This window comes from Euwallacea fornicatus, chromosome 2, assembly GCF_040115645.1.
Source record: "Euwallacea fornicatus isolate EFF26 chromosome 2, ASM4011564v1, whole genome shotgun sequence".
In the NCBI taxonomy this organism is placed as follows: Eukaryota; Metazoa; Arthropoda; class Insecta; order Coleoptera; family Curculionidae; genus Euwallacea; species Euwallacea fornicatus.
Window position 1 is genome coordinate 1,216,712 of NC_089542.1, and position 13,252 is coordinate 1,229,963.

A 13,252-nucleotide genomic window follows, 5' to 3' on the forward strand; every position below is an offset into this window, starting at 1 on the left:
CGTCTAAAATTCCCATTACGGACCATAGGTACATTGTGTTGCGAGAACCTGTACGATCTTAGTAACACCGTATCTTATTCGTCACCTAAAAAAAACATAACCACACACTTTCAGTGTCCAACATGGATATTTTCAGAGCGATAGCAAAAATATGAATTAAAATTTTAACTTTTGACACCCGGTACATTCCTGAAATTGTCGACTTTCGGATAAGGCATATTCGCTCCAATTGTCGCCATTCGATGTGTAGCATCTCCGGCTTTTGGTTGGGCCCTCGCCAACGAATCGCCCTGTATGTACGTCGACATTCTAAAGAATCCTCAGTTCCACCATTCACTCGTAGAAGTCGAATTACTAGAATCGTGTGTTTTCAACACACAGGATGTTCTGAAAGGAAAATTCTTTATGTCGCAGCTCCTTTTCTTAGGTTGAATCACTCTTTTGATTCTATTTATAGATTTCAGGCTTAGAAATACATAAAACTGGTTTCTTGGATTTTTTCCTTTGAAACGCGGCAAAAGGACTGTCGACCGACAAAAAGCAAAGAGTCTGCGGAAGCCCTGATTGAAAAATTAAGTGAAATCTCATATGTCCTTAAGGACAATGCAAGTTTCTCTTGCACTGAACGCTTCGGATTCTCTTACGACGTTTCTGTGTCGCAAATAGAATCTTTTTACGGCATTTCTGTACGATAAACAATTATGGGTTATGGGGGGTATGGGAAAGTTCTCGCGATTGCCTTTGTGTGGGCCAAGAAGGCAAAACCCACATTTTCATTGCCTCATTTCAACACAAGGAAATAATAGATATTTACTTGATCCTGAAATCGGTATAATTTAAAGGGACCCGAAGGGGATATTTATAGGCAAACATTCTCCTGCGTTTGAAAATTCCGACGTAACATAACGTCGCGATAACGTCGCGGTATTTCCACTTAACTAGGGGGAAACGCTAATGCCGTGTATCAGAGTACGTACACGTAGGGGTCAGTCGATATTCCGGCATTTTTCCAGAGATTTCCTCGGGATTACTCTAAAGCCAAATTGGCAAACAGTAAACAACTAAAGTAAATAAGTAAATACGTTTCGAAAGTTCGAGTTAGAACTAACCAAACCTGGCAAATAACCTGCTTCAGAAAAGTTAGCGGTATAACGACGTTTTGGATATCGCTTTGAGCTCGCTATAGGATTTTTTTTAATCGTTGTGAAACACTCATTAAAAAATTATCAATTATGAATTTTTTTAATTTATTTTACAACAAAAAAAAACAATAAAGAATTTATGCGAAATTGAAAATAAGATAAAAACTACATTTTAAAAAATCATTACGTCGTATGGCCCCCTCTAACGTGTACAGCTGCACCACAAACTGTGGAAGAAGTTCTCGAAGCTGTGCCATTGATTGCGGGCGTGGTCGATGTTGTTCAACACTTCTTTGCCGCATGTCCCCCACATGGTCAATGGGGTTAAGGTCAGGCGATCTTGACGGACACGGTGAATGTTCCATGCCGACATTTTCAATCGCATCTATAATGATTGTTGCACGATTTCGTCGGGTATTATCGTCTGAAAATCGAAAATTTTCTCATGCAGTAACTCGAAAATTTCGACAGAATATTCTTGATGATGTCCTCTTCATAGATTCGCGCATTCATGTTTCATTCACATAGGTACAGCTCACTTTTTACATCATAGCCAATTCGGCCCCCGACCATTACTGTACCCCCCTTGAATCGATGCACTACTTGTACAGTTCTTAAGTTTCTCTGCACTCAAGAGTAACGGCCAAATCTGGACTCGTCCGTGAAAACACAGAACGCCCCCTCCAATTGATGTGCTCTTTTGCCCACTCCAGTTTTGGAAATTTATTTTCCTGGATAAGGTCAACTCTTCTTAAGAGGCGTCTCTGACTTTGCAGGAGACTTAAAGCGATAAACATAGTCTCGCGATTATGTCTACTGCTTCAAGTCTCCTAAGAATTGTTTCAATGGAATCTTGGATTAGCGGCCACATGTCGACTGGGCGCAGTCTTTTCGCGCAGAAACTCCAATAAGTCGGTCTTGCGCAGCCATGGTTTTCTCTCTGGCGCCCTCTCTCTACGGCGTTTCTAGTTTATTGGAACCTTGTTGACAGTCTGCACATCAGACTTTGAGAAACGTGGTACAATCGGGCAAGATCCTCTTGTACTGATCCAGCCTGCAGCATACTTATAGCTCTGTTTTATTCTCGTAAATTCACCTTCTTCCGAGCTATTACAAAAATGTGCGGACACCTTCGTATAATGAAGTAAAATAACAAGTACCACCCAAATAATATGGCATCCGATATCAGTGTTTTGACTAGATTTGAGGAAAAAATTTGAAGTAATAATAAATTAAGTTTTTTGTCCATATCGTTTGTTATTATTTCACCATTGATACGAAAAAAGCATATTTACTAGCATGCCATATGGTATTCGGTTTATCCTCGACCTTCGTTTTTTATGCGCCTCAAAGCTGTAATAGGACGTGCCTTCGGCAGGCTCCCATCTAGGCCCCCCGGTTTTACTTGTTGCACATCTGTCCTTCGCCCTTCCGCGCCGATTACCCGCTTCGCTCCGCTGCAGGGTTGGTTCTTCGGACTTTGGGGAGGAGGCATCCAGAGATCACCACGTGGAGGTGCGGATAGGTCTATGCCCCCTTTACATAGGAAACTGACCAAATTTAACCTCAACGGAGGAGAGAATAGCGGATTACCAGGGCAACCTGTGTAACTTCAACGGCTAGCAAGAATAAGGGCTTTATATCCCGCATATCCGTCATTATTCCCTTGGAGGCTGCATGACCCCTATTCAACTTCAAATGAGTATTGAGTCATTGTTGTTGAGTAGTAGTGAACAAAATATATTTATTGAGTTTTTATGATATCTTAACGTGCATGAAGGGCCAAATTGCTTAATTAAACTGCGCAATGTTATCCGATGAAAGTGAATTTTGTTCTCTTTCTAGTGCTCCTGCCGCGAATGCGGCCATTCCAGATATTCCAGATCGGACAAAGACATCCTCTGCTTGTACACTTGGAAGCGGTCGGCCAAGCATCAAATGTCCACAAGACAAGACACTTATGTCTCCTATACGGAGACCCAAACTGAGGTGGTACCCAAAGCAACGTTTGCCGAAAAATGACGCAACCAATGCTGCGTTTGGACAGAAGTAACCGAGACTACTTCGACCAGTACTGGTATTAGGGACCTCAATAATAAATAAAAACAAGAATTACATGGATAATTATGTATTTATTTGTTTAATCGTTGTCTGTACATAATCACCAATTAAGCTCAGATGTTTCTAAATTAAATTAGCAATTACGCCGAATGAGTAACGCATTTTATTATCAGCTAACATTTAGGCAAAGTCTAACTACACATAATGTTGAACCTACCTGATTTAACATTAAATTACCAATTCGATTTAACAATTATTTTTCTATACAAATTTATAAAAACGGTTGTTACAAAACCGAGGCGTAATGCCGAAAAACATCTATAATCCTCCTGTTATACTCCTCCTTGTTCTTGAGCTCCAAAACGAAGGTTGCTGCAATATCCCCAATCTCAGCGGAGGTGGCAATATCCGCAATTTCATCCTCCTCAGAAAGCTCAATTTTTAAGATGAAAGGGGCGATAATCATCCCGAAGCACCCGTACTCCTTCCAATGTCTCTTGAGATCCTCCAAAGTGATTTGGAACGAGTCCACTCCCAGCTCCTCCAGAGAGCTCATGAGGCTATGGTGGTAAGTTTGCATGAGAAGGTCGTGGTACTTGAGGACCGCTTCATCGGCCACTGCATAAAGGTAGTAGGAGAGATCGTAGATTGGCGAGCCTAGGGAGGAGAGTTGGAAATCTAGAAACATCATGTCTGAAGGCTTATTTTTTGATTTCTGATAGCAGAACATCATGTTGTTATTCCAACAATCTCCATGCAAAATCACTGAAACGCCATCCGAAGGTTTCGCCCGCTTATGCAGAGACTTCTCAATGAGTTCCTGGTGAAAATGCTTCAGCTTCGAGTAACTTTCCTCCGTCTTCAATAATTCTAAAGTTTCCCGGAAATCATCCGACATTTTTGTAATCATTCCAGATTGCGTTACAAACTTGGCTAGCAAATCTGACATGTTTTCGGTCAGTTCTGCGAAGGTCTGAGGTCTCAGCCTCTTTAGAGCTAAAGAGAGCGCGTGAAATTTGCCATAATTCTTGAACACTAAAAGCACATGATCCAGATTTTGCGGTTTCTTTCTATCGTGTATATCATACTCCAAATACTTGAGGTTCTGCAAAATAATGGCTTCTTTTTCGTTCTCGTTGAACACGCTATAGCATTTGGCAAATTTCATAAACGGACGTTCCACGTTTTGCTCCATCTGGAAGCGTTTGAAGGCAGGGAACACCTTACTGTACATGAACATCTCCCTCTCGAATACCTCCTTTATCGGTGTCTGTCTCCTCAGCTCCTTGCTCTTTTTCGAGGATTTTACCACTAGATTGTAAATCTTCTCCTCCTCTCTGCCGATCCCAGTAAGCACTTTAACGAAAGTTACCTCTCCAAGATAACCGTCCCCTTTGCAGCTGCTCCCCATTAGCTCCAGCTCATACTTGGAAAACCTCCTTTGTTTGAGGAAGTCCCCAATCCAGAGATTCAGATCTTGATTATCACTATCACACATTTCAACGTTCTGAAAGTCCCGGAATTGAATTAATTCTAACAGTTTCGTTTGGTTTGATGAAGTATTTATTGCATTGCGTGCGTGTTCCATGGGGGGATTTATGTAATTTAAGGTTCTAAGTAGCCATTGATATGGAAGATACATAGACGCAAATATCTGTGTTTAACGAGAGATTGTTAGGTGTCTTGGTGGGCTATTAGATTAATGAATAGTTGGCGAGAAGGATTTCGTGGTTAAAGTCCATAAAACCAATACTCAATATATGCACAGGGCAGTTTTCAAACATAACAAACAGCGACATCTTCAAATACAGTTTATTTTGTATTCAAATTGATTTTCGGGAAAAGAGGATTTTCACCTATTTTAAATCAATAGTTAATAACACACTTAAGGAGGAAAAGGGTGAGGCAAAACGAAGATTTCAGAGCTAACGAGATATATTTAATTCGTGAACGGGATATATTCTTAAATCATAGGTTTACATTTTAAAGAATAAGAAGTACGGTTTCAAATTTCCCTATTTCTCTTTGAGAAAGCTGCATCCAGTCTTACGCGAAGAGATGGGCAAATCCCAGGTTCAGTCCTTTAGACATAAATATCTGAAATCGCACCCATATTGCACTGGACCTATTTATTTGTCCCGTTGCTAATGTTGCCGTGTTGCTAATGTGCCGCGGCGGAGTGAATTTTCTGACGAATATATGTTCGGTGGCAAGTATGTACATTGCAGCCACTTTCATTGGATATTTCAAAGATAATGCTATAATTAATTGATTAGTATGTGAAAAGTACACCATTGACGCGATCTTTTCTTCCGCGCAGATTTCGTTGGATTCGTTCGTATCTGGACATATTTATATTATACAGGGTGCACCAGCCTCAGCCAAGCACAACCTTTTTCCTTTTTTTTTAATTCAAAAATCGGAGTTTATACTCCTCAAAACATCTACTTTTAAATTGGCAAATGCAAAAATTAAACATCGCCCATTGCCGAACATAATATTTAATAATTATTAACAACCAAAAGTTTTTAAAATAACAAGTCGTTCGGACCACTTAAATCATTGATAATGGCGGATATTAAAGTTGTGCAGATTATTCATTAAGCCGGCTTTAAAATGTCACGTGAGAATTCGCTGTATTGTTAAAACTAACATCCACCTGGGATCCGATTTTGTTAACAATGTAAGTATTTAGCAGTAAAATATTTCCACAAATTAAACGTAATTGCCGTTTTATATCCAAAATGGTTGACAATGGAGCCAAAGTGCATATCCTGATAAAACAGTTTCGACAGGACCAACCGGGTCACCTGAAAAACCTCTATTATGAAGGCCATAAAGCAAATTAGGGATTAATGGTGATTCTAAAACTCTCGTATTTTGCGATAAAAAGTGGTAAAAAAATGGCACACAACAAAAGTGAAGTAGCAAAGAATAAAGTAAATTTAACAAAATTAACAATCTGATTACCAATTTCCTTACTATGAACCCAAAATTAGCAGTAACCACTTTTAACTAACTTTTGCAGCATTCTTGCCTCCATATAGGCAAAAACTGATACTTCTTATGCACCCAATGTCATCTTAAAACATTTTCTAATGTACTCGTGTTTCACATTATACAGGGACAATACGTTGGACTTCGATGACTCCCAAGGAGAAAATAAATACTGAACGCACCTTATCTATTCAAAGTTCGTAAGGAACTGACGTGGTTTTTACCTCATAAACATAAACCGTAATCTTTAATCTTTGCCCTTGCAAATTTTTGGTGCATTAACTATCGATGAAATTGACCTCTAAAGGTACCCGCTATCGACCATAAACTCTACCAAATCGCACAACTTCTCGGAATACTTCTCGGCTTGTTTGATATCAAAGCAACTCAACGCCTCCAGGAGAGTCTTGTCCTCCTGCTCCAATAGAGGAGCCTCGTCCGAGTCCAAAAGCATGATCTTAATGATCATCAACGACATAAAGACCCCGTACCAGCACTTCCCCTTCCATTCTTCTAGTAGGGCCTGAAAGCTCAATACTTCTTCGGGATTGCAGCCAAACTCTTTCAGGTTGTGACTGAGGGTGTCGTGGTATATTTTCAAGTACTTGGTAAGGTTGGGGTAGGTTTCCTTGGAGGCGCAGACACAGAAGAAGTAGGTAAGGTCAATGACTGGAGAGGCAAGTTTGGACAGTTGCCAATCAATGAAGCAGACATTTGAAGGGGTTTTCTTATCCTCCTAAAAAGAATTTCGAATTACAAGAGCTAAAAGAGGGGGGGGGGGGGTCTCAAATTCGGTTTTGAGTGTTAAAGGTTACGAAATTTTAGATTATATTTATACAATTTTTTGAGCAGTTGAATTGCTTGAAAAGGCATAAAAAATTTTGAAAGTTCTTATAGTTATAGAAAAATGAGGGGAAAAGTATTTTCCTACTAAGGTTCCGCTTCGCGTTGTTCAGTCACCTACAATCAGCGCGTGCTAACCTGAACTAACCTGAACTTGTTAGGTAAATAACTATCAAATCGTTAAACACAGAAACTCACTTGATACTTAAAGAGCATGTTGTTGCACCAGCAGTCTCCATGAATAACCACGAACCTCTCTCTTCCCCGAGTGATATTCGCCTTAAAGAGCTCCTTAACCCCGTCTTGGATCCTCGTCAAGCCCGCTTCAACCTTCTTATTCCCTCTGACAGCAATCAAGCCACTTCTAAAATAATTTTTAAAGTACTCAGTGGTCCTATTCGAACTACTCTCGAAAACATTCATGTGAATATCCTTGGTGAGTTCCTGGAACTCTTCAGGATGTAAATGCTTCAAGGCGTGGGAAGCCGCATGGAACCGGGCGTATTCCTTGAAAACCATGATTATGTGGGCTTCATCCATGGGTGTCCTACGATCCCACATCTCATACCCATACTTTTTGAGGTTCTGCATCAATATACACTCCTTCTTCTCCTCCAAGTTACTGCCGTAGTAGCCAGCTGATCCAGTGAAAGGGTTGGAAATTCCTTTTTCTTCTTGAAGTTTACGTAGCCTTGGAATGATTGCAGAGTAAACGAATGATTCGCGTTGAAAGGTACAATGGGCTTGTCCCTTTTCGCGCACAATCTCATTGCTGTGGGCACTTTTGACAATCAAATGTAAAGAACTACCACTTTTTGGTTTAACCGTGACGGTATGCAGTACTCCCAAGTAATTGTCGCCCTTCGAAGACCCAACGTCAGTGATTATCTCAAAATCTTCAAGGTTGCAGGCCTCTGCGGCCTTCTCCACAAGACTGCGTTGTTCTATGGTGAGATCAGCTGACATAGTCTATAATTAACTGACTAAAACGTGACCAGCGTGTTACAAAGTTTTATAGACTACTACGAACTTTCGGGACCAATTATGTTATTTAACCTTCGAACATTCAGTACCATAGATTAGTAAATGAGGTTTTAGTTTATGTCGGGTATTGGGTGATTACGGGTAATCCGTTTTGTTCGTTTCATATTTCTGTTGTGAATAATTCGTTCATCCGGTGGGATAGACCTCGCAATAAAATGAAATTGCTGAGACTGAGGCCGAGACTGAGGCTGAGCGGTTCTGCGAGCTTGAAAAGCACATTAGACTTATGCTCTTTTTTTTTTATTTTTAGCCGATTCGCGAAGAGCACAGTTCGTCTAATCTCTAAGGGATCGAAATACTACATACCCATTTTGTTACCTAATGCTACGATTTTAGATTAGATTATTAGACCAATAAACTTTATTGCGGCTTGTGCAGTTTTAAATCCAAGAATTAAAAAAAACATATTATTTTCCGACGAAAATCGTACACGATGACGGCAAGTATTTGGAGATTGAGATAAAGCTAAATTATATCAATGATAAAGCAGTCCTAAGCATTTCTGCTAATGTTCTTGTAGGTCAACAGCATGTCCTAGACTTGATAACCTGTGTCATCACTATACGCATCTACTAAATTTTTCACTACTAATGGAAAGTAAATCTTGTACAAAAATAAACGATAAATTCGTTTCCCAATGCGAACGGAAAGCGAGTAATATCGGCCTAAGTAAGTGGTAAATTGAAATTTTACAAGAATAAAAAAATTAAGATAAAGGAATATCTGGTTCAGGAAATTAAGGACGTCGGACATTGGCGTGCGCAAAAAAAGTGGGGGATAGGGCCATTTTCGCCACTCTGGATTCAAATTTTTTTTGCGCAGATTATAGGAAAAGTGCATCTCACTGAACTGTGCATCACTGCAAAATTCCGTAAAGGAAAGTCAAGAAACGCCGAAGTTATTAACAATATGATTTTTTTAACAACTCCACCCCCTGTATAGTAAGCATAAAGCCCCAAAGAAAAAAAAACGCATAAAGAAGGTTTAATTATTTTCACTCAAAGAATCTGTGGTCAGCGGATTGTTCTACTAATTCGCGACACCCTGTATAAACCTACTTCATGCCCAGATGCTGCGTTAAGAAATACTGAGATAAAACCTTTTTGTATTTTATAAATAGTTAAATCAATTCCAAAAAGTCCTCTTCCTTTCTTTTGTGGCGAAGAGAGAAGGTTTCCTAACTTTCAAGAAAATCTACATTAATACGATTGCTTGCCAGGATTCTTGACTTAGTGGCGACGGATAATTTTTTACGCCTTTATAACATTTGGTGACGATGATTGTGTCAGTTAGTAGTCATCTCATAATTGGACCAATGACCAATAATCCTCATGAGCGAAAGGCCGAATGCTTCTCCTCGGGAACCGTCCCCTTTCAGTCAAACTTTCCCTCAATGTCTTCAATCGAAGATGTCAGTTTTTCAGTCATATCAAAAACCTAAATAGCTGTTGCTATTAGAAAATTTCTTTCTGCTTTGGAGAGATTTTTTGCTCCTCAAATAGAGCCATTGAAAGTTTTCAAATTGACACCCTGTGCACTTCTCGCCCCCTTGTGGCTAAAGGTAAATGGTGTCACAGCACAGAAACCCATTGACATGCTCTAGGCATAATCACAAGTATTGTTCCTTGGGGCGGAAATTCAACGCAAGTCTCCATCACCTCCCTTGCGTCTTAATTTTTGATACCTCCAATATAAATCTCACAAAAAATTCCATTTCCTCTCCTCATGTCCCTGTTCATCGAGAACTCGCAGTCGGTTATTCCTCGGCCATCAGGAACTTACGCTAACGAAGTCTTAATTTTCACTTTGACCAACAACTTCTCTTCACCTTCACTGAGGTGGTCGAATGGCAAACGATAAATCGATAACTTTTAGAGGATTCTAAACGTTACGAAGAGAGACACTTGCCGACGTTTCATAGCATATATCGCCATTTAAGGTTTTAAATTCACATTGTGGTGAGTCTGCATGGTGTGGGGTCTGCTGGGTTTTAGCGAACAAAAAAATAATTTATCTAAATGTCTACTTTTCGCCAATTGACGAAAAGAACGTGGTCATTTGCCCTGTACATATTTTCACCGGACCGAAAGCATTCACAGACGAGTAAATCACACATTCTGTAATAAAATGGCCGATTGCAATTTGAGGAACTATTTATTGTTATATTTACAAAATCACAGAATATACATAATACAGAGTGACGTAGAAAAACGGTTTTATTTAAATAATTTTTGGTATGCATGTTTCTTACTCTAAAACGTATGTTTCATTAAAAATTAGAGAAGTTTAATTGTTAAAAAGTAAAGAAAAATTAATAATTTGTCGGTCCTCTGTGGTATCTTACACATTTCTGGACATATCTAGGCATGGACCTGATGAGGCGATTGATGTCCTCTTGGTGGATCTCATTTCAAGCTAGCCAGCGCGCTCGACGAGACGAAGGCCCTTAGGGCCATAATTCAAAGGCGGAGATTATGACGTTCTGTAGTTCTTCTGGATCGTCCAGTACCTCTCCTTCTGCCTGTTTGCTCTTCTTGGTGCGATGCCCTACAACATCTCACTATAGTGTTTACGATACGGTTCAAATGACCTGTCAACTTCTCGTAGACTCACTATTCGACTTCCCTCAAACTCGCTCAATGGATGAAAATTTCGCTGCATTCTGCGTGTAGGGATACTTAATTAACCGAAAAGCACTTTCTAAGCATACGATACACCAATAAATGACATTTTGCAGTCATATCGTTGATGTTTTACTGCAATTTTTATAGTAAAAAAAAACTAAAATTGCTAATAATTCATGGATACATTAACAAATATGGCTGAAAATTTAATATTTTTTTTGTGCTCCCATGTACAAATACGCATACCAAAAGTTATTTAAATAAAACAATTTTTACGGGGTGCTCTCTTGTCTACGTCACGCAGTATATTTCCAAGATGAACTCATAAAATACCATACTCAAGGGCATGCAACACTATGTCCCTTGAATTCGCCCTGTACTCCTCGCATTGCGACGCGTCTCCAAAATGTTTCATCAATTCGTTTCCAGGTTTCCCCACAATATTTTTGACAATATTTTCCTTAGGAATCAGCTTGATTTGCCATAGCATCAGCCCCATTCTAATGCCGAACAAACTATGTTCTTTCCAGTCGGTTTTCAGGGCTTTGAGAGGCAAAAGCTTCTCTGGATCGCTCCCTAATTCTCTGGCAAAACTGCAGAAGCTGTCGTGGTAGATGTCGAGGTATTGGTCCAGTTTGTCTAAATCTTTTTTAGCGGCACCCGCGTAGAAGAAATAGGAAAGATCGTGAACGGGGGTCGAGTCCCTGGTGAGTTGGTGGTCTACAAAACGAATGTCTTCTATGTTTCCAGATTGCTGGAAAAAATTTTTTCAATAAATATTTCAATCTGTGGCAAGAACCACGTTGTATTTTTCGGCATAATCACATGAATTTCAAATTCAATCGCATACTTACGTCATACTTGAACATGATGTTATTTGACCAACAGTCCCCATGTGTGAGTGCCGAGTAGTCCCCTGTGTAAAGCGCTCCCTTGTTGAAAAATTTCTTCCCAAAATCGTCAATCCAGGGCTGCAACCTCTCGGCTTTCTTTTCGTCAATTTCTTTAATACCGCTTTGAGCAATTTTTAATAATTCCAACATACTTTTTCTCATTTCCTCGTATTTAAACATATTCTTAAAGATATCTTGTATCTCCTTAGTGATTTCCTCATATTTCTCACGGTTTTGGTCTTTAAAGGCAAACGTCAACGCGTGGTATTTTCCATACGTTTTAAACACGGCGTTCAAGTGTTTTTCGTCGAGAAATTTGGTTTTGTCCCACATTTCAAAGTTTTGGAGTTTCAAATTTTCAAATACCAAATATTCATTTTCGGGTTCTACGGTTCCGCAGAAGAACCGGGGGATTTTATCGAACGGTTGCTTGACGTCCCTCTCTCTTTGGAACTCATGCAACTGAGGGTATATGGTGTCGTAGTACAGAAACTCATTGGCATAAACTATTGACTTGATGGGTATATCCTCACGTGGCGAAAATTTGATGTACGTCTCGATTACCTCTCCTGCATCTTTATTTTTAACACTCCCGGTATAAAACTCGCCAAGTAAACCGTCGCCCCGTAAAACAGTTTGATCGAATGATAGCTCGTAGTTAGTTATTCCCTGGCTATCGGCCACTCCAGCAAGCGAGGCCTCCACTTTTTCTTTGACGGACATTTTCTTAATGACTAAGTTCAATTAGTACTTGGATACTGAGCTATAAACATCTCGGACAAATCTTAAATGGGAAAGATTACTGTATATCTCTCATTTCGAAACGTCATCGTTGCAACTATTATTGCTCAAGATTGTAAAATCATCAGGTAGTGTCGAGATTTTGACTCGTTTAAATGTAAATATCAAAATGTAAATATCATGATGATACTTATTTATTGTTATCTTTTCCAACAACATGCCATCCTAAATTACATGGAACGCGTGATTGGCCATTTTCCAATCGGCAGTACCGAATTTTCAATAATAGAACTGCGAGGCATGCGCATTAACCACGAGCAATAAATGTAAAATATCTCGAAATGTAACAGTATACACGGTGGTCTCCTTAATTTGACGATGTCCTTCTGAAGCTTTACTTCATCACCTTGCACAGAGTAGGAGAATATTTGACGAAATTCAATATTGATGAACTCATGCTGATGCATGCATTTTTCCTACGTAACTGAGCATAGTTTCTCAGATAAAGAAAATAATGATGGGATTTGCACTGGTAATGATACGTAAGCTTGCATTCTTATCTTGCAAGTTATTGATAATATACAATTTAAAACAATGTAATGGGATTTGAAGTCAGATCCTTTCGCCATGATAATTAAAATTGCTTATTGGACTCTCCTGCAAGCACGTGGTGGCCAAACAATATGGCAAACCAAAGAAGCTTATAATAAAGCAACAGTATAAATAAGCAATAATTAGTATAAATAAAGTAATAAAGATAGCGTAATGTGAAGGTTTGTGGTGAATTAAATGTTACTAGCATTTATTATTACATTATATTATATATTACACGATTTCTGGCCGCACTCTGCTTAATGCCACCCTGGAGTGCGGAGTTGAGACTGATAGATAGGAGGGTTTTTAATGC

The 13,252-nt window shown here is 39.4% G+C and overlaps 4 protein-coding genes across 5 annotated transcripts in view; 1 reads left to right on the top strand and 3 right to left on the bottom strand.

Annotated features, from left to right (window-relative positions):
* The window catches only part of AkhR (Adipokinetic hormone receptor), a 44,575-nt gene extending 41,274 nt beyond the window's left edge, over positions 1-3,301 (top strand). For both annotated transcript variants that reach the window (XM_066294132.1, XM_066294122.1), the window contains exon 8: positions 2,988-3,301. In XM_066294132.1, coding sequence (XP_066150229.1) covers positions 2,988-3,164 — 177 coding nt within the window. In that variant the 3' untranslated portion in view covers positions 3,165-3,301. The remainder of the gene's footprint in view (positions 1-2,987) is intronic.
* Positions 3,275-4,984, bottom strand: LOC136345606 (uncharacterized). Its single transcript, XM_066294099.1, has one exon. It carries the CDS (start codon positions 4,843-4,845, stop codon positions 3,490-3,492), a length of 1,356 nt encoding a protein of 451 aa, XP_066150196.1. The 5' UTR covers positions 4,846-4,984; the 3' UTR covers positions 3,275-3,489.
* Positions 4,985-5,120: 136 nt separating this feature from the next.
* On the bottom strand, positions 5,121-8,088 carry LOC136345613 (uncharacterized). The gene is made up of 2 exons (XM_066294109.1): positions 7,242-8,088; positions 5,121-6,936 (listed from the first exon to the last, which is right to left on the bottom strand). The coding sequence occupies exons 1-2, from the start codon at positions 8,007-8,009 to the stop codon at positions 6,502-6,504; spliced, it is 1,203 nt and encodes a 400-aa protein (XP_066150206.1). The 5' UTR covers positions 8,010-8,088; the 3' UTR covers positions 5,121-6,501.
* A 2,134-nt stretch (positions 8,089-10,222) lies between these two features.
* LOC136346580 (uncharacterized) lies at positions 10,223-12,455 on the bottom strand. The gene is made up of 2 exons (XM_066295871.1): positions 11,566-12,455; positions 10,223-11,465 (listed from the first exon to the last, which is right to left on the bottom strand). The coding sequence occupies exons 1-2, from the start codon at positions 12,325-12,327 to the stop codon at positions 11,034-11,036; spliced, it is 1,194 nt and encodes a 397-aa protein (XP_066151968.1). The 5' UTR covers positions 12,328-12,455; the 3' UTR covers positions 10,223-11,033.
* Between the last annotated feature and the right edge of the window lie 797 nt (positions 12,456-13,252).